The 24992-nt window shown below is 47.0% G+C and overlaps 10 protein-coding genes across 11 annotated transcripts, besides 2 other annotated features; 6 read left to right on the forward strand and 4 right to left on the reverse strand.

The window, feature by feature from the left end:
* The first annotated feature begins 156 nt into the window (after nt 1–156).
* Nucleotides 157–2137, forward strand: TSTA_029440 (tRNA splicing protein (Spl1), putative). Its single transcript, XM_002480057.1, has 2 exons — nt 157–1284; nt 1499–2137. The coding sequence occupies exons 1-2, from the start codon at nt 178–180 to the stop codon at nt 1919–1921; spliced, it is 1530 nt and encodes a 509-aa protein (XP_002480102.1). The 5' UTR covers nt 157–177; the 3' UTR covers nt 1922–2137.
* A 1270-nt stretch (nt 2138–3407) lies between these two features.
* Nucleotides 3408–5153, forward strand: TSTA_029450 (Indoleamine 2,3-dioxygenase subfamily; the record flags this gene model as incomplete). The annotated part of the gene is made up of 2 exons (XM_002480058.1): nt 3408–3698; nt 3765–5153. The coding sequence occupies 2 exons, from the start codon at nt 3408–3410 to the stop codon at nt 4956–4958; spliced, it is 1485 nt and encodes a 494-aa protein (XP_002480103.1). The 3' UTR covers nt 4959–5153.
* Nucleotides 5154–5189: 36 nt separating this feature from the next.
* On the reverse strand, nt 5190–5943 carry TSTA_029460 (mismatched base pair and cruciform DNA recognition protein, putative). The gene is made up of 2 exons (XM_002480059.1): nt 5745–5943; nt 5190–5676 (listed from the first exon to the last, which is right to left on the reverse strand). Exons 1-2 carry the CDS (start codon nt 5850–5852, stop codon nt 5245–5247), a joined length of 540 nt encoding a protein of 179 aa, XP_002480104.1. The 5' UTR covers nt 5853–5943; the 3' UTR covers nt 5190–5244.
* Nucleotides 5855–5881: a microsatellite.
* A 2914-nt stretch (nt 5944–8857) lies between the features above and the next one.
* Nucleotides 8858–8877: a microsatellite.
* Nucleotides 8878–8881: 4 nt separating this feature from the next.
* Nucleotides 8882–10692, forward strand: TSTA_029470 (zinc-binding oxidoreductase, putative; the record flags this gene model as incomplete). The annotated part of the gene is made up of 3 exons (XM_002480060.1): nt 8882–9886; nt 10202–10362; nt 10574–10692. The coding sequence occupies 2 exons, from the start codon at nt 8882–8884 to the stop codon at nt 10274–10276; spliced, it is 1080 nt and encodes a 359-aa protein (XP_002480105.1). The 3' UTR covers nt 10277–10362; nt 10574–10692.
* A 2160-nt stretch (nt 10693–12852) lies between these two features.
* Nucleotides 12853–15177, forward strand: TSTA_029480 (C2H2 finger domain protein, putative; the record flags this gene model as incomplete). The annotated part of the gene is made up of 3 exons (XM_002480061.1): nt 12853–13601; nt 13659–13922; nt 13977–15177. The coding sequence occupies 3 exons, from the start codon at nt 12853–12855 to the stop codon at nt 14593–14595; spliced, it is 1632 nt and encodes a 543-aa protein (XP_002480106.1). The 3' UTR covers nt 14596–15177.
* Nucleotides 15178–15217: 40 nt separating this feature from the next.
* On the reverse strand, nt 15218–16613 carry TSTA_029490 (RNA polymerase II Elongator complex associated protein Kti12, putative; the record flags this gene model as incomplete). Its single annotated transcript, XM_002480062.1, has 3 exons — nt 15218–16135; nt 16189–16554; nt 16608–16613. 3 exons carry the CDS (start codon nt 16611–16613, stop codon nt 15218–15220), a joined length of 1290 nt encoding a protein of 429 aa, XP_002480107.1.
* Nucleotides 16614–18342: 1729 nt separating this feature from the next.
* Nucleotides 18343–19664, forward strand: TSTA_029500 (uncharacterized protein; the record flags this gene model as incomplete). Its single annotated transcript, XM_002480063.1, has 2 exons — nt 18343–19575; nt 19608–19664. The coding sequence occupies 2 exons, from the start codon at nt 18343–18345 to the stop codon at nt 19662–19664; spliced, it is 1290 nt and encodes a 429-aa protein (XP_002480108.1).
* Nucleotides 19665–20476: 812 nt separating this feature from the next.
* Nucleotides 20477–20914, reverse strand: TSTA_029510 (uncharacterized protein; the record flags this gene model as incomplete). The annotated part of the gene is made up of 2 exons (XM_002480064.1): nt 20477–20775; nt 20833–20914. The coding sequence occupies 2 exons, from the start codon at nt 20912–20914 to the stop codon at nt 20477–20479; spliced, it is 381 nt and encodes a 126-aa protein (XP_002480109.1).
* A 754-nt stretch (nt 20915–21668) lies between these two features.
* TSTA_029520 (nicotinamide N-methyltransferase Nnt1, putative) lies at nt 21669–23417 on the forward strand (the record flags this gene model as incomplete). Its single annotated transcript, XM_002480065.1, has 3 exons — nt 21669–21824; nt 21885–22451; nt 22522–23417. The coding sequence occupies 3 exons, from the start codon at nt 21669–21671 to the stop codon at nt 22582–22584; spliced, it is 786 nt and encodes a 261-aa protein (XP_002480110.1). The 3' UTR covers nt 22585–23417.
* TSTA_029530 (metacaspase CasB) lies at nt 21887–24625 on the reverse strand. Of its 2 annotated transcripts, XM_002480066.1 has the most exons (8): nt 24231–24625; nt 24026–24174; nt 23610–23975; nt 23517–23561; nt 23394–23469; nt 23244–23340; nt 22967–23187; nt 21887–22913 (listed from the first exon to the last, which is right to left on the reverse strand). In XM_002480066.1, exons 1-8 carry the CDS (start codon nt 24374–24376, stop codon nt 22697–22699), a joined length of 1317 nt encoding a protein of 438 aa, XP_002480111.1. In that variant the 5' UTR covers nt 24377–24625; the 3' UTR covers nt 21887–22696. The 2 variants fall into 2 exon arrangements, with proteins under 2 accessions (XP_002480111.1, XP_002480112.1); XM_002480067.1 differs by having other exon boundaries at nt 21887–23187.
* Nucleotides 24626–24992: the final 367 nt, after the last annotated feature.

The following is a 24992-nucleotide window of genomic DNA, read 5'->3' on the forward strand; positions in this document are numbered from 1 at the left end:
CTGTTCGGTGGTAGGACCCGAGATCGGATGCCAAGCCCCAACCCCCGAGCTCGAAGTTAAGCAGAGAAAAAAAACACTCGCTCACTAATCAATCACTTCTTCGTTCTTCTCCTCTTCATCTCCTTCCATCCTTCTTTACATGATATCCATGGTGAATCGGTGTATATAATTATCATAATGTCTCATATGGCATGCAATGCCCTCAGACAGGCGTCGCGAGCTAACTGCCCCCGCCGCCTGTCTGCTAACTTCCTGAGAGTCACCTCGCCACTTGCTGGTCGGATGGTAACAGGTCGACGATACGTCTCAGAGTCCAAAGTCGGTAACGCGCAGGTCAGCGTTGACACGGCTATCAGAACTGAACAGAGGAAATTCACAGAAAACACAGGCATTCAGGCTCAGAATGCGGAACTGTCCGCCTCATCGGTGAGTGGTGATGCGGCTATGAGCCCGACCGCGGGCATCTTCAAACAAGCCACCATTATGGATGAAGGCAATCGTCCCATTTACCTCGATATGCAAGCAACCACTCCCACCGATCCTCGCGTTCTCGATGCCATGCTCCCTTTTCTCACAGGCCTGTACGGCAATCCTCACTCGAGAACCCATGCCTATGGCTGGGAGACAGAAAAGGCCGTCGAGGACGCTCGCGCTCATGTAGCAAGCCTGATCGGGGCTGATCCCAAAGAAATTATATTCACAAGTGGAGCGACCGAGAGTAATAATATGAGTATCAAGGGTGTGGCTCGATTTTTCGGTCGGTCGGGAAAGAAGAAGCATATCATCACAACACAAACCGAGCACAAGTGTGTATTGGATAGCTGCCGTCATTTGCAAGATGAAGGATTCGATGTGACCTACTTGCCGGTGCAGAACAATGGTCTTATTAAGATTGAGGACCTCAAAGCAGCCATCCGTCCTGACACTGCTATCGTGTCAGTCATGACCGTTAATAATGAAATTGGTGTCATCCAACCGGTGGAGGAAATCGGAAAAATATGTCGTGCAAACAAGGTCTTTTTCCACACCGATGCTGCCCAAGCAGTGGGAAAGATTCCAATCGATGTCAATAAGTGGAATGTCGATCTCATGTCCATTTCGGGTCACAAGATTTACGGCCCTAAAGGTATCGGAGCATGTTATGTGCGACGTCGACCCCGTGTGCGTCTCGATCCTCTCATCACTGGTGGTGGTCAAGAGCGAGGTCTCCGCAGTGGTACTTTGGCACCTCACCTGGTGGTTGGTTTGGGTGAAGCATGCCGTATTGCCAAGGCTGACATGGATGTAAGTCTTTTTCTCCTCTTTCTTCGTCGCGGGTTTGTTATTCCACATGATTATACGCTTAAATATGCATGGCTTTCTGAGATCTCCTGGCGGTAGCTCCATGTCGAAAGATGTGGTGCCAGGTACTGTGATCTACGTAGCAGGGGTTATGATTGGATTTTATCACTCTTATACTCACTCATGCGCATTGTGAATCGCGCTAATATGAATCTAGTATGACACTGCACACGTCAAGAAATTGTCTAAACGGTTACTAGACGGGTTGCTTGCTATGGAGCATACCAACCAAAACGGAGACCCCAAGCGACACTACCCAGGTTGCGTCAACGTCTCCTTTGCATACATTGAGGGTGAATCTCTGTTGATGGCACTCAAAGATATTGCTCTCTCCTCTGGCAGTGCTTGTACATCAGCCTCACTCGAACCCAGCTACGTGTTGCGTGCGTTGGGTAATAGTGATGAGAACGCCCATAGCAGTATTCGATTCGGTATTGGTCGCTTCACCACCGAAGCCGAGATTGATTACGTCTTGAAAGCCGTCACAGACCGTGTATCCTTCCTACGGGAATTAAGTCCTCTGTGGGAACTGGTGCAAGAGGGTATTGCTCTAGACACGATTGAATGGAGTCAACATTAGTTGTCTTTGCTCTTGTTCCATAATCAAGTCTGTTGACAACACAGACTTCTCTACGATGCATTGTCTGGACGCTTTGGATGTCATGGGTTTAATTTTCAGGGTTACGACGGCGTTTTATGCGATGTACACTTCATATGGAGCATACTTAATTAGTGCCTAGTTTTTGCTCTAGGATTGTACAGAATGGACCTGCTCCTATCCTATCCAATACTTTCACGTGACATCCCCACCAGGGCGCAACCCTAAATGACCTGCATAGACATTTTAAAAGGGACCGACGACTTTCAGCCTCTAACTCGGTAGCAGAGCCGATACAATCGGAGAATACCCGATCTACCTCAATTCATTATTGAACTCGTATCGATGGCAAGAGTTAACATTTAGTAAGCTTAACAATCGAGACGTGCTCTTACAGTAAGAGATGGTGTGGGATTACACGGACTGGCACGGGTCTGTCCGGGCCAATTTCTCTCCGTCTTTGCTTTTAGTTCTTACAATGAGCACGCTTAGAAAACGGCTTATAGGCATAAATGCATTAGCCGCGTTTAGCCATGTAGTGGGGGACAACGTCGATATTGATACTACGACGTACATACCTAGCATCATGCCCTAACTGTACTGCAGTCTACCGATTCTGTGCTCCTAAAGCCATACTTGGTTTCCTACCCCGACTTCGATCAACTCTCGTTCCTAAATTAACCGGCCGTTAACTCACGTTCTCCACGTCCCACGAACCTAGAAGCAAAACCCCGAGAGTTGATAGGTGGAGAACAATCTCCAGATTATGTACTACTACGTTACCCTATTAGTCTCAGGAACTTCTAGACCATGAACCAGCAAAAAAGGACGAAAAGGCCAAGGGCCCTCTCTCTTTCACCGGAATGGTCATTTCTGGAGGGGTGTTGCGTGACTCGTTTCTATGTTATTCTTCTAAGGTCCTCCTCCCGGTCAGACGGATTCGCGAGTATGTAAGTCGATTAATAATTCAGAATAATCTTCCTATTTCCTTGACTCCGGGCTATCCAGCCCTTGTCCTTCCGATTCAGTAGAAAATAAGAAATATGTCTCGAGAACTTCGTTCCCCTCGGTTCCGAGGTCTCAGATCAATTGAATAAAAGTTTGAGATCCCCTCCCCAGATTTTTTCTCTTCTTCCCTTTCTTCAATATTTCCCTCTTCTTCTACTTTCTCCCCATATAACTCACTACTGCCCCGCCCCTGATAAGATTGATTATCTGTGTGCTAAAAAAAAAAAACCATGAATACATCCTCATAAGAGTCCCAAACTCCAGAGTCTCATCATCTGATCGAATCCAAAACTGCAAATTTCGCCTCCGAGTCCGGAGGGGCAACTGCTGGCACGTGACCCGTTGCGCCCTTCTCTGTTGCCTCAATTGACCTCATAGGAATTTGTTGTATTTCACTAGAGGCATATTTTCCTTTACAAGTCATTCTTTCACCGTTCATTTGGCAATATTTCATACTGCAATGCTTGCCCCAATCCCAGTCCTGTCAGATTATGACATTGATCCTCAACGCGGCTTCCTCCCCCCAGAGTTACCCTTGACCTCATTACCAGATCCGTATTATGCAAAATGGGAGACCGTCATCGATAAAGTGCAAGCTTTGATATTGAGTGGAAGGATTCGATCGACTGTGCAGCGACTGCCGGTGTTGTCGACTGCGTATTTGCATACGGAGGCAGAATGGCAGCGGGCTTATGTTGTGTTGACTTTTATGTTGCATGCGTATGTTTGGGGTGGTGATGTTCCTGAAGAGGTATCTATCTCCCTTTAACCTTTTTTTTTTTTTTTCGACAAACGCATTTACTGATCTTAGAGGTAGATAATTCCGCCTCCTATTAGTGTACCTCTCCTCGAGGTCTGTGAGCATTTGGATCTCCCCCCAGTCGCCACATACGCAGCTGTATGTTTATGGAATTACAAGCCCATTTTCCCCGATGAACCAGCAGACGATCTCGAAAATTTATCTGTTATCAATACTTTAACCGGCTCAACAGACGAACAATGGTTCTATCTCGTCTCAGTGGCCATCGAAGCCCGCGGGGCCCCCATGCTCCCCTTGATGCTAGAAGCTATTGCTGCAGCACGCCGTGAGGATAGCGCGGTAGTCACATCCTGTCTCCAAGAATTGGCGCAGTGCATTACGGAAATCTCAGTTATTATGCAACGACTATTTGAGCACTGCGATCCGCACGTATTCTATCACAAGGTCCGCCCCTTTTTAGCAGGGAGCAAGAATATGGGTGACGCTGGACTTCCGAGAGGCGTCATGTTTGACACTGACACTGGGACGACCGAATACAGACAATACGGTGGTGGAAGTAACGCACAGAGTTCTCTGGTCCAATTCTTCGATATAGTTCTTGGTATTGAGCATCGACCAACCGGCATTGGCCGTGATGGTGGTGGTGCACAGAGTGATTCAGAGGGTCTCTCGCCCAAGCCACGACACAACTTCATTCAGGAAATGAGGCAATACATGCCTCCCGCCCATCGCAAGTTTCTGGAACATATTGGCAGTGTGGCTAATATCCGGGAATATGTCGATGCACACCGATCAGATAAGGCTCTCTGTCTGGCGTACGATGCGTCTCTGGCAATGCTACGAGACTTGCGCGACAAACACATTCAAGTCGTTTCACGATACATAATCGTCAAATCTCGCGAACAAAGACGTAACTCTCTCTCAAACCCTCGCCCACCCACACAACTAGCACCACCGCCACCACCAACAACAACACGCATAAACCTCGCAAACGTCAAGTCAGGCAATAACAAAAAACTCCGCGGCACCGGCGGCACGGCCTTGATCCCATTCCTCAAACAGGCGCGCGACGAAACCGGGGAACCTGCAATTGACGCCTGGGCTCGTCGGCTACTCAGTAACGGACCCGCGGATAGAAGTTTTGCCACGTTAGGGAAAGTGGGCGAGCATGCGGACGGGCAGATTGAGATTGTAGGTATGGCTGGGACGTGGGCTATGGATGAGAGTGAGGGGGGGATTTGTCATTGGTAGTTTTGTCTCTTCACCTTAAAAGATGGAGGTTGGGCGTTCCGTGGGATTGCATGTATTATGAATATGACATTTTCATTGGGTTGGTTTACTGATTTGGCAAGCATAGCTACATTCTTTTGTTTAAGGACATTCCTCTCTTTATTTTACCATGAACTTTTGATCTCGAATCAATTGACTGTCATTCTCGAGTCGGGGATATCATCTGAAACGCTACTATACCACTAATAAAATACAAGAAGTAGAAAAGAAGTCATCATAGACCTAGACCGGCAAGCACACGACAAATCTACCGCTGCTCAGCCTTCTGCAAATCAGCCTCAACCCCCCTCTGACGCGTCTTTCCCTCATCATGAACATCCTTCCACTTCTCCTGACCCTCCTGATCCCCCAACACTGCCGAACCAACAGCGCCCATCGCACCACGCGCACGATCAGTCACCCCCTGCCCCAAATCCGAAAGTTGCCCCCTCGCTTCCTGCGCTTTCCCATCTGCGTTTTGTTGAATACCCGTTTGACGGAGGTTTTCGTTTCCGATTAGATTGCCCAAAGATTCTTTGGCAGCGCCAACGGTTTGGTTCCATGAGCCTGAGGTTCGGTCCTGGGAGTCGCTCACGGCGGCACCGGTGTTGGGGTCGGCAGTAAAAGGGCCTAGGCGCGCGGTTGTATGGGATTTTTCGTATTCTTGGTCGGCTTGAGCTTTTTGCGCGGTTGCTTCTTGCTGTTTCAACAGCAGGTTTTGTTAGTATATTTGTTTGGCATGGTTCTGAGGGAAGGGCCAAGGTGTACCTTGTCGGCTGGTTTGCCAGTCACGGAAGAGAGGACGTTCTGAGCAGTGCCGACTGCAGAGTCGACGTAGGACTTGATGGTGGATGAACCAGAGTCGTTGGAAGCCATGCTGGTTGATTGATTGATTGATTGATTGAGATCTGTAAAGTTGTTACTTGCTGATGAGTGTTGATGTTATTCTTGAGTACGATTGATGGTTAGGGGTAGAACTCTTGGAACGATGAGGCTTTATTTATACTTGATGATGTCCTTCCTATTCGAGACACAATGGCTATGACATCATCAGGGTTCACCTTAATGACATCATTTCTTTCACGTGAAACCTCCCTCGATCGAGCGGAATTAGAGGACACTGTCATTGCTCTTATCGATAGTGAAAAAGCGTCACTGTTCCTGTCGTTCTCTTTGAATTACGACGGCCATAGACTAAGGGGCCTATGAAAGATGACTCCATTTGGTATTCATGTATTATGTATCGTGTAAAGCTATGTCAACATACAATTCATCTCCTTGATGCTGCGCTGACCTCTGGGCACCGCATCGCGTGCCACAGCTCACTTATGAGACAGACCCAAGAGATAATCCCCTAACGTCGCCAGTTACAGTGTCGCGTCAACGGCCATCTCCTTTTATCAGTACTGTATCACAAAGCCATCACCGCGCTAGGCGACCCCCAAACACAGCAAGAAGCAGTCTTCTCAACATTGCTAGAGAATCAATGGGCATCGATGGATAGGATGATTGTGTCAATGCTCCTACTTTTATTAACCCCGTTTCGTCACTAGTATCGGCTATACTTGATAGAGTGCAAGTTGTCTGCCGTGCTGGAAATATGAGTATCTACGAGCTGTTATTACAGGAGCTTTGGGAAACAGAAGCCCGAGGTTGCAGCCACGGACTTTGGGTGCTGGGGTCTGCGCAACGGTCCTGAGTGTCTGAACAGGGTTCACAGTATGATAGCCATGTATATTGGACGGGAATCGGGGGCTCTTTCGTGTTAGATTCTGTCTCGTCACCAAATTTCTTCGCTGACAAAGATTGCACCTCCTGACCAAAGAGCTTCATATATCCTTTGGTGTTAAGCGAACCAGGTCTGTTTGAAACTCTGCTCGTAATTCTCGGAGTCTGGAACATCTCAGAAACCACATTTCTATCCTGACTCGGTGGTAGCTGTCTAGAAATCTTCTGAGTTTGTGGCAACGTGTCCGAGTCAGTGGGATGACTCCTAGGGGAACCACTGAAATTTGTATACATGTCATCGGAGTTCATTCTTGGGCTGGAACTAAGAAGATTCTCGTGGTTGAGTCTCATAGTGTGACGGCCTGATCGATGACTTCCGGAAGATCTCACTGTCATCGGGGAATTTCTCATACGTTCCTCTAGAACTTGATCATCCAGTGTGAATCGATGGAGGACCTGAGTATCTGACGACATTGACCTAATTGGTGATCCAGAGTACTCCTGGTCCCTTCTCATTCTCTTTGGACTACTAATATGAATCTTTCGAATTCCAGTCTGCCCCATCGTCTGCGCTCTCACCTAGGCAAGGGTTGCGCACATGCGAAGGTACACGAGGAAAGCTAGTAGCATATGCAGTGTTTCTCGCGTCATCTTCTTTTAACCGTTTGCGCCTCTTCTCTATCCGCTCCTTTTCTTCAGTTGGAGTGAATTTCATTTTCAATGATCGTGTCGGTGAAAGAGCTACCCAGTCCTTCTTTTCGAGGAGATATCTTTTCAGAAAATCGACATAGGCCAGGCCAGAGTTTGTCTGGTTAAAAGTCAGCTTCACCTCGCATGTGTGTGTATACGAATCAATGTACCTTTAAGTTATTTTTCCCAACTTCATGATACCCACCAACGTCTGTCAAGCCTGCTTGGTTTTGCCTCGCTTTGAAGTTTTCAGTCTGGTCGATACCACCAACAGACAGAGTTGACTGGCTATTCACAACAAAACGAGATGGGTCGTATGAATGTCTCCCACTAAAGACAAATGAAGGCTTTTCAAGCGAAGCGACCCGTGCCTCTTGCCGTGATTCCTGTTGCTTTATCCGAGCGCGAGCAAAGTGTTGTTTCTGAACTTTGGTTATAGAATCAGGTCGGATTAGCCTCCATCCCGTGATTATCCCAATTGTCTGCCTTGGCAGGTACAACCGTGACCCCGTGATTTCATGGATTACTGCCTTAAACGACAGGCTCGAACAAAAGGTATATCGCCTCATCCTGGAGCATCTCGGAGTATCTCGAATAAATAACACGACACCATACTCAATGCCGCGGAGAAACAGATCGCGCCTCAAATCGGCTCACGACGCTTCAACGTGCACATACGTCGTAAGGCAAATGCACTTTCCAATTTTGTCCGTCAAATGAATCTAGAATATACATTCCGTCTCTTCGCCTGGGCAGTTGGGATAAGGTAACTGTTTCCAGCAGTATGGTTGTTGGTGAGTCCCGGCTTTGCAATAGAGGTTTTCCCAAGGGTTTAGGCTATATTCATGAACTCCGGATCTTTTCCCAAAATGACAGTTTATCTGATTATCTCCGACCAGTCATTTTGATCTCAAAGCACGGCAATACCGACAACTTTGAAGGCGTGGCTATTTCGAATATACTCGCTGTTTAAGCTTGCTATGACATGGCATGTGACCCACCCGCCGTTTTATCCGACTATTCGAGCATTTTTTTTTAATATGTTCTATCTCATCTTCAAAGACCTATTACGTAGTTCAGTAACTTTGGTTTGATTTTGTCATAGATTTTGCGCATGAACATTCGTCTAATAACAGGATATACCTTCCTTGGCACGCGAGCGCCTCGTGGTAAACCATGGATTGAGTAACAGATCTAGGTTGGTAAAACACCAGAACCCTTTCCCCATTTCCCTATATAGGCAGCTGGCTTTGTATATTACCTTCCCGTGCAATTCCGATCAAAGTGACTCCAAGCAGGCACTGATGCCGATCCCGAGATGAAGTAGATATACGTGAGTCATTCTAAGTGCTTCGCGAAGGAAGAAGGATATAAAATGGGCTGCTGGGTATCGCATTTCATGGGACATTCAAACAGAAATCAGACAATCCAAGTACAAGGCTACTGAGCACTTACCTTATCACACAACAACAACAACAACAACCGAGATGTCTACAATAAAGTCTCTACCATCCACCATTAGAGCCCTATTGCAGGCCGATCCTACGTCCACAGAGATCACGCTCGTTGAGCGTCCACTGCCAACGCCAAACCTTGAAAAGGGTGAACACCTGATCCGCGTCTACGCTGCATCTCCCTGCGCAGGAGAACTGAGATGGCCGAGTATGGTTGACATCCCAGGAAAAGAGATCATTACCTGTGACGACGTTGCTGGCGTAGTCGTAACCGCCCCGACGGATTCCCCCTTCCAGGGCGGAGAAGAAGTTTACGCTCGCACAAGCTACTGGCGCCCAGGATGCGCACGCGACTATGCAATTGCCACCACTAACGAGTTGGCCCGTCGACCTCAGAATCTAAGCTGGGCAGAGACCGCGGCAGTAGCTCTATCCGCGGAAACAGCGTGGCAGGCTCTGTTTAAACATGCTGGGGTAGGAAATTTTGGTAGTCTCAATTGGAAAGGGAAACGAATCTTGGTGACGGGAGCTTCAGGGTGTGCTGGTATGTGGGTTGTTCAGATTGCAGCTCTTACCGGGGCAGAGGTTGTGGGAACATGTGGTCCAAACAATATCGAATTCGTCCGATCACTGGGTGCTAAAGAGGCGCTTAATTATCGGACATGCAATTTTCAGGAATGGGCGGAAGAGAAGGCAGAGCGCAAAGTTGATGTGGTCATTGATTGTGTCGGTGGAAAGTCATTGGAAGGTGCTTGGTGGTGTATCCGTGACAATGGTATAATTATGAGCATCTCGGAGCCGCCAGAGACGAAACGACCAGCATCGCTAGCTGCATCTGGTGTCAAGGATCTTTTCTTCATCATGGAGCCGTCTGGAGCCGATCTGGCAGAAGTCACAAAGCTGATTGAGGAGGGTAAGTGTCGACCTATTGTCGACAGTGTCTGGCCTTTGGAACATTTCCAACAGGGATATCAGCGCATGGAAAATGGTCAGACCCGAGGGAAAGTCATCTTCGACCTGATGATGAACACGCCAAAGGTATAGATCTTTGCTGTGCTGATTTATTAGTTAGTCACAGACATAACTATCTGGGCAGTCGTGTTATGATTTGCAGTGCACCATGGATTGCATCGCCCGCGATAAGTGGCTGTATATAAGTCTCTCATGCTCAATAAAAGTCATCGCTATTATCGTCACTTCAGTCTCATGAAATTGGCTACCAAGCGTAGCTAGTTCAAGGATTGCATACTGATTTAATTGAATACATTGACATCTTGTCGTAGGTGTGGTCCTTGTTGATGCTTGGCAATATCTTAGGCATGACACGTGACTTGGAACAAACAAGACAAACAGCCCAATGGGACAAAGTTTTCTCCCACACAAGAGATTTCTCATCCATCTTCATTCGCACTCATCGGCACCTTGTAATCAACATGTGAATCAACCCAACATCGAATCTTGATTGGAGGCGGTTTCTGTTTTGCTTCATTATCTCGATTTATTATTACCATCAGGTGAGTGTGTACTTCGTCTACGCGATTATACTCGAAGCACTTTTTTGTGATGAGCAACAAATTTAAAGCATAGTTCACCTGAAAGTCTCGGACTTCATGAACGACAAACCTTTACCATCTTTCACCTTTGTCTGATAACATGTTTTTGCCTTATTTGACACGACGTCTTGCTATTCCAAACTTGCCCATACGAGTGCTAACTTGTTCGAAGATAGGGGATCCCTCTTTCCAGCGCTTCCGGATGGATGATGTACGCACTTGGTGCTATTGCGAGAACTAGTTAGTTTCTGGCCCAAGCGTTTAGTCGTCTGCATTGCTGCCCAACTTAGGAATGGCCAATACAAATTTATTTTCTCTTGCCAGGTCACGGACAGAGCATGTAGTCGAAGATAAAAGCATCACTTCGCATCACTTTTTTGCTGAGCGATTAATTTCCGTTTCCTGTTTACCAGCCCCCTTTTATTCCCAGAAATCCTTGTCCATGTCTTCAAGTTTCGTACAATGCGGATGTTTCTCTCGTTGATCCTATTGAGCGAGCTAGCATCGGTATGCGTACGTAGTTTGCAATGCCGGATCCGAGTCTCGCCTTGTCGTGGACGAGTTGCGTGTCCCACACATCTCATCATCCAACTGTCAAAGTGAAGCAACACCTGCAAGCGAAGTTGCATAACTCACGTCGTGTGCGTTATCGATTGGTATCTGTTGCATTCTTTTTTTCAAGCCCCGTAGCTGTAATGCCAACTGTGTCCATGGACTCGTCGTATCGGAAGCAAGCAAGCGGAAGACGGTGGGGAGAAAACGTCATTGAGTGGACGAGATGAAACGGCGGGCTCACCGCTTCGTAGGAGTCTCATGTTTCTTGAGTCAAGACGAAAGGATGACTGGACGGGATGCGTGGACGCTATGCAGTGCCATCACGCCTAGTAGCCATACAGAGCCGGCCATGGCAGCAACTCTGGGACGCTGGCCCACCGCGTGCCGGCCCGCATCTTCCCACGATTTCTGACCCAAGCCAGCGCTTTCCCAAAAAAATCACATTAAAGCCCAACCTTCCCCCCCGATTCTTGTCTCCCAACTCTCTTCTTCTTTTATTCCTCATCACACATACTTTGATACCCAACTTACTCATCAAGTCTCGCTTCGACTAGTTCATTCTTCTTTTATCTTAAACTACCATCTCGCGCCACATCTTCAATCCACAACAGACACTTCTACGACAACCCGAGGATACCTTTTTACCATAAACCAAACCATATTGCCTCAGGACATACTACGACCCAGATATCCCAGGACAGGACCGTTGTTTTGCTGTTTCTTCTTAGTTTCTTGCCAAGGATCTAGATAGACAACTCTTGATACCGACCAACAGAACGCATCAGGTAGACCCAGTCCCTTTTCTTTGCTGTCTTTTCTTTTGCTTTTTGACCGTCGCTTCCGGACCTGTACTGCTCAATCATGTACTTCTGGCCTTCTGCATATTCTTCGCCCATGGATTTCCAGGACTTTGCCTCGCTTTTTGGCTTGGACTTCACCGACTCGGTGCTGTGAGAAATGAGAGCCAGCACCAGTCAACTTGATTTTATGCCCGAGGATTTTTACCCAATACCCTTGGATATTCTTCCTGGTTGGAGCCCTTGACAACCGTCGAGTGGAATAGAGACCATGTCTCGAAAGCTTTAATGTTGAGCTATCCAAGACTTTTGATACACACTACAGATTTAACTGGCCTTGTCGAATCCCAGAGTAAGGATGGACTGTACTTGCAATTCCTGGATTCTGATTCCCAATGGACCTTTTTAATATTTCTTGGCATGGCCGCATTTCTTGATACCCCGGACTTTTAAGGAGCCTTGTTTTCCTGGACTTTGACTAACCTTATGGCGACAACCCTGGAATCAGCCGGCCACCGGGAACGTTATTTTTCAGAGTTTCTTTCACCTGGATATACTCTGGATCCTCGACACTGCTTAATGTTGCAGTATTCTATTGCTACCGCAAGGATGAACCCCAAGGATCTTTACAAGCCATCACAAGGGAAATTCGGCCACTCAGATCTTTCGCTCTATTGACTACTTGTAACTCGGCCAATTTCCGGATCTAGTGAAGTGGATATCGACAATGGCTTGATTTGATTTTCACTTCATCTCCAACTGCACAAGAGGACTACACAACCACGGTCAACGGAACTCAACAGAACAGTCGGCTATCCATCAAACTCGTGCCTGGCCCACGGATTCTAGGATAACTTTACTGGAGTGCAAGGTCATGTATGCATCATCCAATCCCAGGGCTAGAAGTCAAAGCTAATATTCACTAGTTTCCATTCGACACTTGGATCTCTTGAGCGACGAATTTGTTTTTGCTTGTTATGCTTTATCGTCTACCGCCGTTCCACTACTGACTCGTCGCAATGTTTAGTGCACGCATTTGGAAGCTTAACAGTTTTCTGTTTTATCCTTCTCAAACCACATCAAACCTTTCGGAATTAAAATGGAATCCGAAAATATGGCCACATTGCAACCCATGAACAAATGTCGTTCAAGGCACACCTCACTCCAGGATTTGACTGCCATTTCAAGGACAAACCAGGATGATGAAATTTCCCAGGATCACTTTTCTTTATCTTCGACCATTCCTCACAGCCAAGACATGGACCAGTGGACATTAAGCACATCAGACTCAATGGAATCCAGCCCAATTGTTACTCAACCAGAGACTCCGGAGGTTACCATGCTCTCATATTCTTTTTCACAGCAACTACTTCCTAATGCTACTGGAATCAATGACTCTGCCATGTTCCATTCTCTGTCTGACATCCAAGCTGCCGGCGGTCTTGGTGAACAAACCGAAGTGGACTATTCACAACCACATTTTGCTCAGGCCTTTGCATCTTCCTTGTTTGAATATAACTACGAGAATGATGAGGCTGCTCAGAGGTGTATGCATGATGATTCTACATCTTTGGGTCAGAGCTCGCCACATGAAGATGGCCAATTGTTTTCCACACAGGACACCTGGAATCTATCCTTGGATACGACGAACATCATTGGAGCCCAGTATGACCAAATTTCACGCATCTACTCCCCACCGGTCTCTCCTCCCCTTACAGAGGCTAGCCAGGTTTCTGTGACTTCTGCATGCTCTCAGCCAGCTTATTTCCAAATGCACGAGGAAAAGATCAACATCCAGGACTCTTTCCATCCATTGTCGCCTCCACTTAATGACCAGGATCCAAACAGGTTTGTCTGAGCCCTAACTTGGCAAGCTGACGATCATACTAACTAAACGTTCTATAGAACTATCAGGCCTACCAAGCAAAGCCAACGACCCCTTTTGTCGGCGACTACCTCCCGACCTGCTAGGAAATCCGACCCGGAAGCCTATGCCTTACCAATGGGAGAATCTGTTCGAGGAACCAGCGACAAGACCGAAGTCAGGACTCCCCGGGATCACCCTTACTATTCGTTGTCTACCCAAGCCGATGGAAAATACTACTGCCCATTTGCGACTGGAGAGAACCCTTGCAGCCACGCACCTACCACCCAAAAATGTGCCTACCAGTAAGTTGCCGTAATTCGAGACTTAAGAAGTCCTGTTACTGACTTCTCGTACAGCAAATACTTGGATTCCCACTTGAAGCCATATAGATGTAAGGTTGCTACTTGTGCTGCTCAGAATCTGCACTTCTCTTCCAACGCTTGTCTCTTCCGTCATGAGCGTGAAGCACACGGATTCCACGGTCATGGAGACAACCCACATCTGTGTTTCTATCCAGGATGTGAAAGAGCCGTTCCCGGATATGGATTTCCCCGTCGCTGGAACCTTTTTGACCACATGAAACGGGTTCACGACTATACTGGATCTGAACAACCCAGCTCTCCCGAGTCCAACGCCATTGGCCAAGTGCTCAAAAAGAAAGACCCTGCCGGCGTGCGCAAGAGGAAGGTCACCAAACCTGTTACTGCAACCACCATGAAGAGGACCAAATCTGCTTCCTCCCAAGGGAACACTGTTAAAGTCAACCCTGCCCAGCAGGAACAGCGCCTACGAAATGCGGAACAGAACTACTACAATTGCCGCGCACGACTGCTGGAGAAAATTGCTACCATTACCCCTCAGGACACGGTGATGCACGAAAAGGCCAATGCCAGCCTCCAGGAACTCATCACTCTTGGCTTAAACTTCCGCCAGCTCGAGGCCAGCTCGGCTGCCACCAACTATTCCGGTGTTTGAACGAATTGCATGAACCGTCTACTCTTTTTTAAAGCTTGGAAGTTTTTTTCCTACTTGAACACCTGAGGCCGGAGCGTCTGGGACCAATGTGACTGATTCTAAAGCTTATTTGGTATCAATCTGCTTCCGCATATGGATAGGTCGATCCTGGTCTGACGATTCTATTGTCGTCTTGAAATGGCCACGACATCGTGTGCTGTCGCTCGAGCGAAGGTGGTATTCAGAGTTGTTACTCGAAACCACACTGCAGTCCTTTCTGCTTCGCGATTTGGCTTCACCAGCTTGGGGGGATCTCAAGGGCTTCTTGTTCATGTCTTCATTTGTCAAAAGAGGCATTTTTCTTGGATTTACATGTACATTTTTGCAATCATGTATAGTTTTGAGTATTTCGGGTCTGCCCGAAATTTTGTATACTCCCTTCATGCGAGGGAGCGATTTTGTATTAGCGCATTGTTTTGATTTGATTTCGGATATTTTGTGATTTGGGGGTTTTGTGAGACAGATGTATAGACATCTTGCTAGGGAAAAAAAAAAGGAGCGATCCTGGAGGAATTTTGCTTTGAATATATCGTTTTGTCTTATATACGTTTTTGGTGTTTTTGTAAGTACTCTGTATTGGAAACTATTCAGTCGTATCCCCGGCAAACTCAAAATTCAAAAACCTCACAAACGCATCTCCAACCTGATCACTCCCCAACGCACCCTTGACCTGATTATGCGTCATACCGATATAAGTCCTATTCTGACTAATCCATTGTCTTCTCAACCTCTGCAATCGCGGCAAGGTCAACAATCCCCCGGCACCAGCCAGATCATCTGTGGGCGCACTCCGAACGATATGAGCAGGTATAAACACTGCAATCGACGAGTCTGGTACCGTGATCGAGATACCTTCTTCATCCGCTCTTTTCACGCCGCCTATCTGGGCGGATCGGGCGAGCGCGGCTTCAACAGAAGGGTTGGAAGAGGTATAATTTCGTATAGCGGTTATGATGGCGGAGGTTTTCTTTTCGTAGGTGTATAGAGCGCTGGAATCGGTTTGGGTGGGGAGGACGGTTGCTTGGTGCGGTTTGATTCGGGGACGGCCTAGACGGTTGGAACCGTTGGCGTTTGTGGTGGCTGTTGTGCGGATTGTGTATGCTATACTTGCTGTATCTTGTTGAGCTGTAGACGGTGGTGAAGGGGTGTTGGGATCGGTATGGAGTAGGGAAGCTAGAGGGTTTATTGGTGTGCTGTCGGGGGGAATGTTCTTTTCGATTTCGATGCCCGTGGTCGCTGTCCAGATTTCTTCAATCGGTGGTCTGGCATCTGTCCAGGGGACGGTGAATAATGGTTTGTCCCAGCGACTGTGGGTGCTGGGTTCTTCGTATCGGAATATCAAGTTTTGGTGTAGGTCTGAAGGGTAGGGGTCTTCGGTATCTGGTTCGGCGAGGTCGTCTGTATTTGAGCTTGCATCGGGCAGGTTTACTTGTCGCTGTTGTCGGTTTAAGCGAGAATTATTGATTGCGACGCATTTGTCGATTGGTGTTCCAACGTGGACCTGCGTTGCATGTCAACTACGTTCCTGATCATCTAGGTAGAGGGGATACTCACCACGCAACACGTCGTCCCCACGGCCTTTGCCTCACACCATAACTGATACCGATACCCCTTAATATAATTCATCCCATCCAAAATCACAAACGCATCCTTGGCCAACGCGCGCTTGACTCGCGCGTACGCTACCGCGCGAGCTTCCTTTTCTGTGCGCGCATTATCGTATACAGTTCGCGGATGTCCTGGGTCATGGGAAGGGACAATATGGAACGTGAAACGTTTCTGTTTCGGTTTTGCTTGTCCGTCGGTGGTCTCGTTGTCGAGCGCGTCAAAGAGTTGGGTTTGGGTTTGTTCGAGGAGGTGGGCGAGTTGTTTGGCGCGGTAGGAGAGGCCCGAGCTGGGGTATCCGGTTAGGATGATTAACTGGGGAGCGTTAGTTTGCGGTAAATATGACCGATATTATTATTCGAACTGACCGGCATGGTGTGTCAACGTTTTGAGAGCTGGCGCATTGGATTGATGTTGTTCAAGGTAGAGATTAGGCGGAGATAACTTTTTTTTTTCTCCCCGCATTGTCTGCCCCGCTAGTCTCTTAAGACATATACGCATACAGTCAAATATTGAACTCCATATAATTCAGGTCAGTGAACTGTCCAGGACCGAGCTTGCGTGCCCTATTGCTGCGCCAGAGAATCTATCACTAGTTTACCAAAGGCTAACACACGTTCAACTCGGCTTCTGCCTGCTGCATCCATGGATGCCTTAGTACCTACGTATGGTATACCATATTACTTCCGGTTCATAGTTCCGCCAAAAGTAGTCCGCTAGAAAGGCGACTTGTGACAATAGTACGACGGCCCTATCATGTCGCTCGATACCTATGAATGAGTCGACTCTGGAGTCTCGAACTAACCCATGTAATATTGCCGCTATAGGGCGCGGTAATTTTGCATAGATGATTTAGGCTATTTTATAAGATATATCTAGTTTCTAGTATATGTAGATATCATTTATATATAAAAGTGTTGAGATATAAAGGTATTTGATTATTTGATTTGTACGTAAAACCATACAAATTGAACGTGTGCTACTTACCCGTGATGGACGTTAGACGACAATAAACTTGAACAATAGCAATAACAATACTAATACTAACACTAACTAATATAGCGAGGTGGATTTGAGCATACGACACGAATAGTTAGCCATCTGAGCCCTCTCATAATCCACTTGGCAAACTCCACCAGATCTCCCGAATATCCCGATGAAGCCACAGTCGACTTACGTACTCAGGAGTCTTTTTTCGTCACTGCCGCGTCCGTTGACGAATGCTTCTGAGCCATCCGGATACCCCGGCTGAGCTGCGTTGCCTCGTCTGTCACTGTCTGTGACACGTACAACTTACTTTGAAATCAGATCACCAGATGCAGATGGTAGGCTGTTTCAATGCCAACTAGCTCCGGTTGCACAGAAAATTTGCACTTCTTGGCGTTCTGACGAGGTCTGATGGCTTGTTTCGAATCCCAAAGACCGGTCCTGGAACTATCCATATTCGTATTTTGACTCCATCAAAATACGATCTCCATAGGCTAAGCCGCACTCGAATAGTTGGCTCTATTTTTGGCACGTTTCTTCTTTTTTCTTCTCTTCATCTCTACTCTGTATGACTCGCTATGCCAATGTGTATTGTGGTAGTACAAGTACCTAAGGTATGACATGTAAACAAAGTATTCTCAATTGGACCACAAGGAGAAAGATTCAGCCTCCTGGCGAGAGAGTTCCTGGCAAAAGCAATGATCTTCCAGTCAATTAGCATTCTCCACAGCTCCTTGAATTGTTCTAGAAATAGATGTAGACTAACTACGAAACTATGGTAAGATTAAACAACTTCTTACAATAATATGTGTTTCTTAGATGTTTCAACTCCTTATATACATACTCTCCTTTATACTTCAGTCAATCTTTCTGAAGCCTACTCTCACTCCAACAGTTTCAGACTCATCCTCTATGGAGCATTGGAGCATCTCTCACTCATCCCAACTGACCTGTAGAACACGCAACTAACTATGATTGCATCATCCAGTGGATAACTGGCTCCTGGCTCCTCTTTTTTTTTTTTTCCTGCATGACAAAAAGGAAAGACATTTTGAAATCTACCAATATTTTGACCCACTGTCTGTCGTATTAGGTATGACTGACGAGTCCGAGACCATGTCCGCCACACTCCGATTCCCATTCCAAGCCTCGCTAGATGGATCTTCTTTGGTGGAGACGGATGGCTGTCTTTATTATGGACTTGATATCTCTCATGGAATAGTTGCCGCTGAGTTGCCGGCTCAGGGACTTTTGACTCCGGATTCTTCATCATCAGAGTCGGATCCAGAACCAGGGTTAGGGTTGGGATTGAATCTTGACGGTGATGGTTGCGAGAAACGAGGACAGAATCAGCAACTAGATACGAACGGCATGTCTCATCCGCCGCGTTGGGATAGTTTGAGGGATACTCAGGCGGAGGAGAGCTTCACTCCACGACCAGCGCCGATTCCGATGCATCCACATCGAATTTATACGTCGGATCAGCAGCGGTTTGCTAGGGAGCATGAAATGACAGCAACAGAGGTGGAAGAAGAGGAGAATAATATGATTTGCGAATCGCCGTCGACGAGCACATTGACCAATCCATTGGAGGAAACACTCACATTGACTGAAACTGAGAGGACGATACGATTGCCTGTCCCTTTGACTAATCAACTGCCTCGGTACTATGCTACTCCTCTGATCAAAGACGACCCCTTGTCGACGCCCGTTGCCATATACGGTCTTGAGAAACCGTCGGATCATATCCCCAAAAAAAAGGCTCCTGCTGTGCTGAGACAACGGAATAGCAATCCGTCGGCCGCACAGGCTCGGCCGTCGTCGAGGCATCTTCATCCACCGTCGCCGTTGTCGTCGACAGTCAGTTTGAATGATCGAGTTGAGGAACAGCGCAGGCCTTCCACGTCGTCTACAAGGAGGCTGTCAATGTTTTTGGGAAGGACATCGAACCCGAATGGGCTGCCTTCAACAGGTGTGTCCAGACCTGCAATAGGCTCGATATCGTCGTCTGGATCGTCAGCAACTACTTCCACCATGAGGTCAGCAGTTACTACTGCCAGCGAGGCCTCGACGGCATCCTCTATACCCACACCAACATTTACTCAATCCCCTACCACACTTGACGGCAATCAGAAACCAGCATCGCCTTCACCGCTAGACCACAACACCCTCCGCCGCAAAACGACCCCTATAAATCCCAATGAACCCACACCCATATCAAGACAAACATCCCGACGAAACACAATCTTCAACTTTTCAAAACCCAAGATCTTGCCAATGATGTACCATCGATCCGGTATACAAAGTAGCGATAATCTGAGCACTATTCGAGCAGTCACAAATGATCAAGTGAATACTCCTACTGCATATACATTGAATAGACCATCTTCGCCATCTTCGCCATCGTCGTCGAGACAGATACCTTTTTCGCCGGATAGTTTTGTCTCGCCACATACGCAGGCACCTTCTACTCCGACGACGAATTCTTCAAGCAACAGCGACTACAATTCCTCCTCGCAAGTCAATAGACCTTATACAAGCCACTACGACCAAAGGGTCTCAACCAGCAACCCCCCAACCTCAGAATATCGCCCGTACAGACCAACAGATCAGCCACAGGCACGAAAATTGCGAAAAGCGGAGAGTCATAATCCTCAAAACAGAGCCACAAAACTGTTTACGAAGATATTCATCACTGATTTGCATCAGAACCAGACCTGACCAACCCTGTTGGATTTTTCAGCTGCATAGAGACAAGATCGTACTTGGGGTAGGGTCATTGTTGGCAGTTGCAAGACTGTAATATTCTTGTTTTAATATTGGTCTATTTTCTTCTTGTCTGTTGTTACATCGTTTCTTTTCTGTCCGCTCTACAGCGTTGTAGATCTACCATTTGTCGGAGTCTGGATATTGTGTTATAAAAATTGGGTGGAGGTTTGATTTTTAGGGTTATGAACAAAAGTCCAACAGATTAATCAAGAGACTTTAATATTATCGTGTCCTGCCAAAGAAAATAAGGAAATATGTATACACAAAACTGAGTATAAGACAGGAGAAGAAATCGACATGTAAAGATTTATAACCGGATAGAGAAGAAAATAGCCAAAACGCCATCATAATTCATGCACCTTCATCTCCAACAAAGTAAACAACTCGGCAATATGCTTTCATGCATCACTTCCCAGTGATAGTAACAACGCCATTGCTGATCCAAGCCTGATCGAATAACAAGCATGAAGAAAGACACGCTTCAAAGAGTAATACTCTCCATCTCCGTCATGACAGCATCCATTTGTACCCTCTTAACAGCCTCTGCGACGAGTGTGAAATCCTGCAGAAACGGCGCTGTCGCCGCTGGACCTCCTAGGTTTATCTGTCCCTGTCCTTGACCTTGCTGATAATGCGTCGGTATCATGTCGGCCGTAGGAAGTTGGGGTTGTGTTGTTTCGGTCATGAAGGGTTGTTTTTGTTGTTCGATATATTGACTCGGTTGTTGTTGTTGGGCTTGAAATGAGGGTTGTGTTGATAGTAGCGACGAGGACGAGAGTCCTGTTGTTGTGGTCGTTGTTGTGGTGTTAGTCCCTATTCCTGCGCCTGTCGCGATACCTCCAGTCGTCGAAGACGGATAAAATGAAGGCGCAACGGGCTGTTGCGCCGAAGAGCGTAGATTATACCGGCTATTGTTCATGGTAATGTTGAATTTGACGACCAACTCAGTATGTAGATATCGGTCTTCAGTATGATATCAGAGTCTTGATTGCTGGTTCCAATACTTCCAATGTGGCGCGTATGACGATTGGTTTGGTAGAAGGACTGATTGATCGGTGAATTCAGCAGGGTAATAGGGTAATAGACCTGAATCGATAGTTAACGGCGAATGCGACGTATGTGTTGGTACTCGCAATGAACAAGTATATCGTTCTCGTCCGGACAGAAGGCCCGATGCTCTTCTCAGTACATAGACGTGGGTGGATGATATGCACCCCGCAATGATCGTCGTCGGATCTTTCAAAGTCCTTCGGTATTTCTCTAATACCTAATATGCTTGATATATGTTGCTATCCAAGAGCAAGAAAGTAAAAGAAGAAGAAGAAGAGAAACACGAACTGGTGATGCTGGATTGCAAGATCATGTCGATGATAAGCACAAAACCTGACCCCCCTCTTTGTCTGTATTGTTACTTGTATTGGGATTGTAATATCCCCGCAGCACGTGAATTATCATAGCAAGTGAGGATGTATTGGCAGCGTAAAAATACGAGCCGGACTTCTGACGGCCTTCGGTCGGCACGAAAGGAGAGTTCCTATTGGCTGATACAGATTTAGCATACGATGCTTAGCACGTGATCGTATCAAGTGGGCTCACTCTGATCCAATCAATCAGAATATTTTCTAGCGACTTTTCAAATATTCAATTCTCCAACTGCTCTGATAGATATCAATATGTACAACCACGATGACGACGAAATCGGTGCAGACACCCTCTTCCAAGACCCAGAGGGCTTCTATCCCGAAGACAAACAGCCCACCTTCTCAGAGCACCAGATGCTCTCCGGGCAAATTATCCGAGTGCGCCTAGTCGGCAGCCATCCTCTCTACGTATGCGACTACCTCCTTCTTTCTCCTCTAAACATCGACTGATATGTATCTTGCGTGGAGGGTAACATGCTCTGGAACGCTGGACGAGTAAGCGCCGAATACCTCGAAGAAAACGCCCCCCGGCTCGTCGCAAATAAAGATGTACTTGAAATCGGTGCTGCGGCAGGTGTACCCAGCATCATTGCTGCAATTAAAGGTGCGCGCACAGTGGTAATGACAGACTATTCCGATCCTGATCTCGTGGATAATATGCGACGAAACGCCGAGGCTGCGTCGTCCATGATACCCCCGGGGAGTAAATTGCATGTTGCGGGATATAAATGGGGTGCGGATACGGAGGAGATTATGTCTTTCTTACCGGTTGATACAGCGAAGAAAGCGTTTGATACGTTGATTATGGCGGATGTGGTGTATAGTCATCGGGAGCATCCGAATCTTATCAAGACTATGCAGGAGACTTTGAAAAGGTCGAGGGATGCTGTGGCGTTGGTTATATTTACGCCGTATCAGCCATGGTTACTTCCCAAGACGGAGAAGTTTTTCCCCTTGGCTGAGCAGAATGGGTTTGTGGTAACCCCAGTCTTTGAGAAAATTATGGATAAGGCTTTGTTTGAGGATGATCCTGGGGTATGTTTCTATATTCCCTTGCTATGAATGATATTCTTCTATCCATGGAGACATGTTCTGACTTCTATAGGACGAAACACTTCGTCGCACTGTATATGGATACGAAATCCGATGGGCTGATGGAAGTTTATAACCATAACGCTCCCGACATGATGATTTATGATGACATCCCAAAAGTTTAGACTTGACCTTACTACTTCTTGCGAGCAGGTCGGCTCACATAACAAACAGCAAATGTACATCTGTCATGCATCAGTATATACATACGAATATGGCAAGGCAGGGAACATACCCAAAGGATGACTACAACTCAACTGCGGCTTTTGAGAATAATCACGCTCCAACTTTGCTCTGATATTGTTGAGTAATTGCAAATAACTCTGTTTCGGGTACTGTCTCAATGTTTCTATGAATGCCCAACTTAGGGCTCCTCGGGCCTGTCCGCCTTGGAATGTGTCGGCGCTAGGTCGGAACATCAGCCATCTTTACTTTCAGAAGTATTCGTAATGACTTACGAAGTCTGCGTATCTTTCGATCCTGAAAACATGACTACATCCGCAGGCGAGGTCTTGGTCATCATCCTTCTTTCACGTGCCGAGTCGCCGATTGTTGCTTTCTTGAAGAATCCAATAGCCGTTTGGGCGACGCCTCCTAAATCGCCTTTTCCGTAAGCAGTGAATGCGCTGAAGAGGTCTAGGGCTGCTTCTTTGGCTAGATTTGGTTCTTTTAACACTCCCTTCACCAACGCATTAGAATTGGTACTTGCGAGGGAAGATGACGTGTCGAACGTACCTGTGTGGAGTAGATGAATGGGAGATCGAGTGCAGTTCCGGAATGGCACGAGTCGAATATGGCTGTGAGTCGAACGCCGGGTCGGAGTGGTTTGACCCTGGTATCCATTCATTAGTTAGATTCCTCGAGTCTAGTTCTTTGTATACCCACATAATATCATGCATCTCATCATCCACGATGTGACCTGCGGATTTGTAATCGACCGGATAAATCACATCGTCGAATCCTGTACAATACTTAGCCAAACTCCCGTATTGGGAAAGAAATGCATACCATCATCTTCATCGCCATCGAGATCAGGCGTCCGACCACCATGTCCTACAAACATTAGCCAATTGAACAAAGAATCAAGCTCGAAGAAAATACCCGAAAAATGAATAAACAACGAATCATTCGGCATAGCATCCTTGACCAACCAATACATCGCCCGAATAATATTCGCTTTCGTCGGTTGACTCAACGGATTACTCTGATCATCCGTCAAAATCACCATATCCTCTCGTCGATAGCCATAAACCTTGTTGAGGAAAATCGACATTTGAGTGACATCGTTGATGCATCCTTTTAACTGGTTGGCTTGGCCGAAGTAGTTGATGCCAATTAGTAGTGCTTTGCGTTTCCCGGAACAGTTTGAGTATTGGAATTGGTAGCTTGAGGGAGCACCGTGGCCAAATGATTGTGGTGTTTGAGGAGGTGTGGGTGGTAATGACGTGTATGGCGGAGGGTAATTTTCTATCATTCGATTAGAATTCTGATGGGTTTGCGAAGATACGTGTACTTACGGTATGGTAGTATCGGATTGGATATTGAACTAGGCCGCTGACTGGGTCGTGGACTAGGCCGCGGTGGTAATACCGGAGCAGAAGTAGGAGGCAAAGTATGCACTCGAGTATGTTGGGGAGGAAGACTGTGCGGTCTACCCGGTGGAGGACTATTTGCATTGCTTAATTTTTGCAAGAGCATCTAATCTATTACGTGGACACTTACGGATATGTTGCTGGTCTACCGGGATATCCCCCTAGCATTGGAGGTGGTCCAGGAGGCGGTGCATATTGGCCATGCGGAGGCGGATATCCTCCTCCCCAAGTAGGAGGAGGATATGGAGGAGGCGTATGGTAGCCATTGGGATACATTGGGCGTAACTTCAACCGATAGGAAGACGGATAAAAGAAGTCATGAGTCTGGAGTTCGGACAGCCCGGTAAGAAGCTTGCCACACAGTCAACAGCTGAAAGGAGCCAAGTCAGTGATCTAAACCAGCTGACCAAGAAAACAGTCAGCAGTATCAGAGACTGACTGCCTTTGGCAGATTACTCGTCGCGAATCACTCGTGTAGTGGACGATATCTCAAACTATTTGAGGCTCTTACTGAATGTCTAGGATATGTCAGTAATCTGAATGACGAGTCACGCTGATCCACTTACTGACCAACAAATTGGAATATAAAAACTTCTAAGATACAGCTCAATGGTCGGTCTAACTCCGTCTCGATCGGGCCGGATACTGCTGGATAGATCGTGCGCAGTTTCTTAGTTAATTGACTCGGAACAAAGTGCTATGTAAATTCGCCGCGTGGAAGATGACTCGTTAAGCACTTTAATCCAGTCGATTGGTATGTAGAGTGGCAAGGATAGATGGATAGAATACGTAGTGTGTGTTTCTTTCAGCCGCAAGCCAAGATCGCCAATGGATGCCAACCTGTCAGGTGACGCGGCCCGACGGTCTTCTCAGCTTGCCGCTTCACTTCTTG

The sequence above is a fragment of the Talaromyces stipitatus genome, genomic scaffold (genome assembly GCF_000003125.1).
Source record: "Talaromyces stipitatus ATCC 10500 scf_1105507295541 genomic scaffold, whole genome shotgun sequence".
NCBI classification, from domain to species: domain Eukaryota; kingdom Fungi; phylum Ascomycota; class Eurotiomycetes; order Eurotiales; family Trichocomaceae; genus Talaromyces; species Talaromyces stipitatus.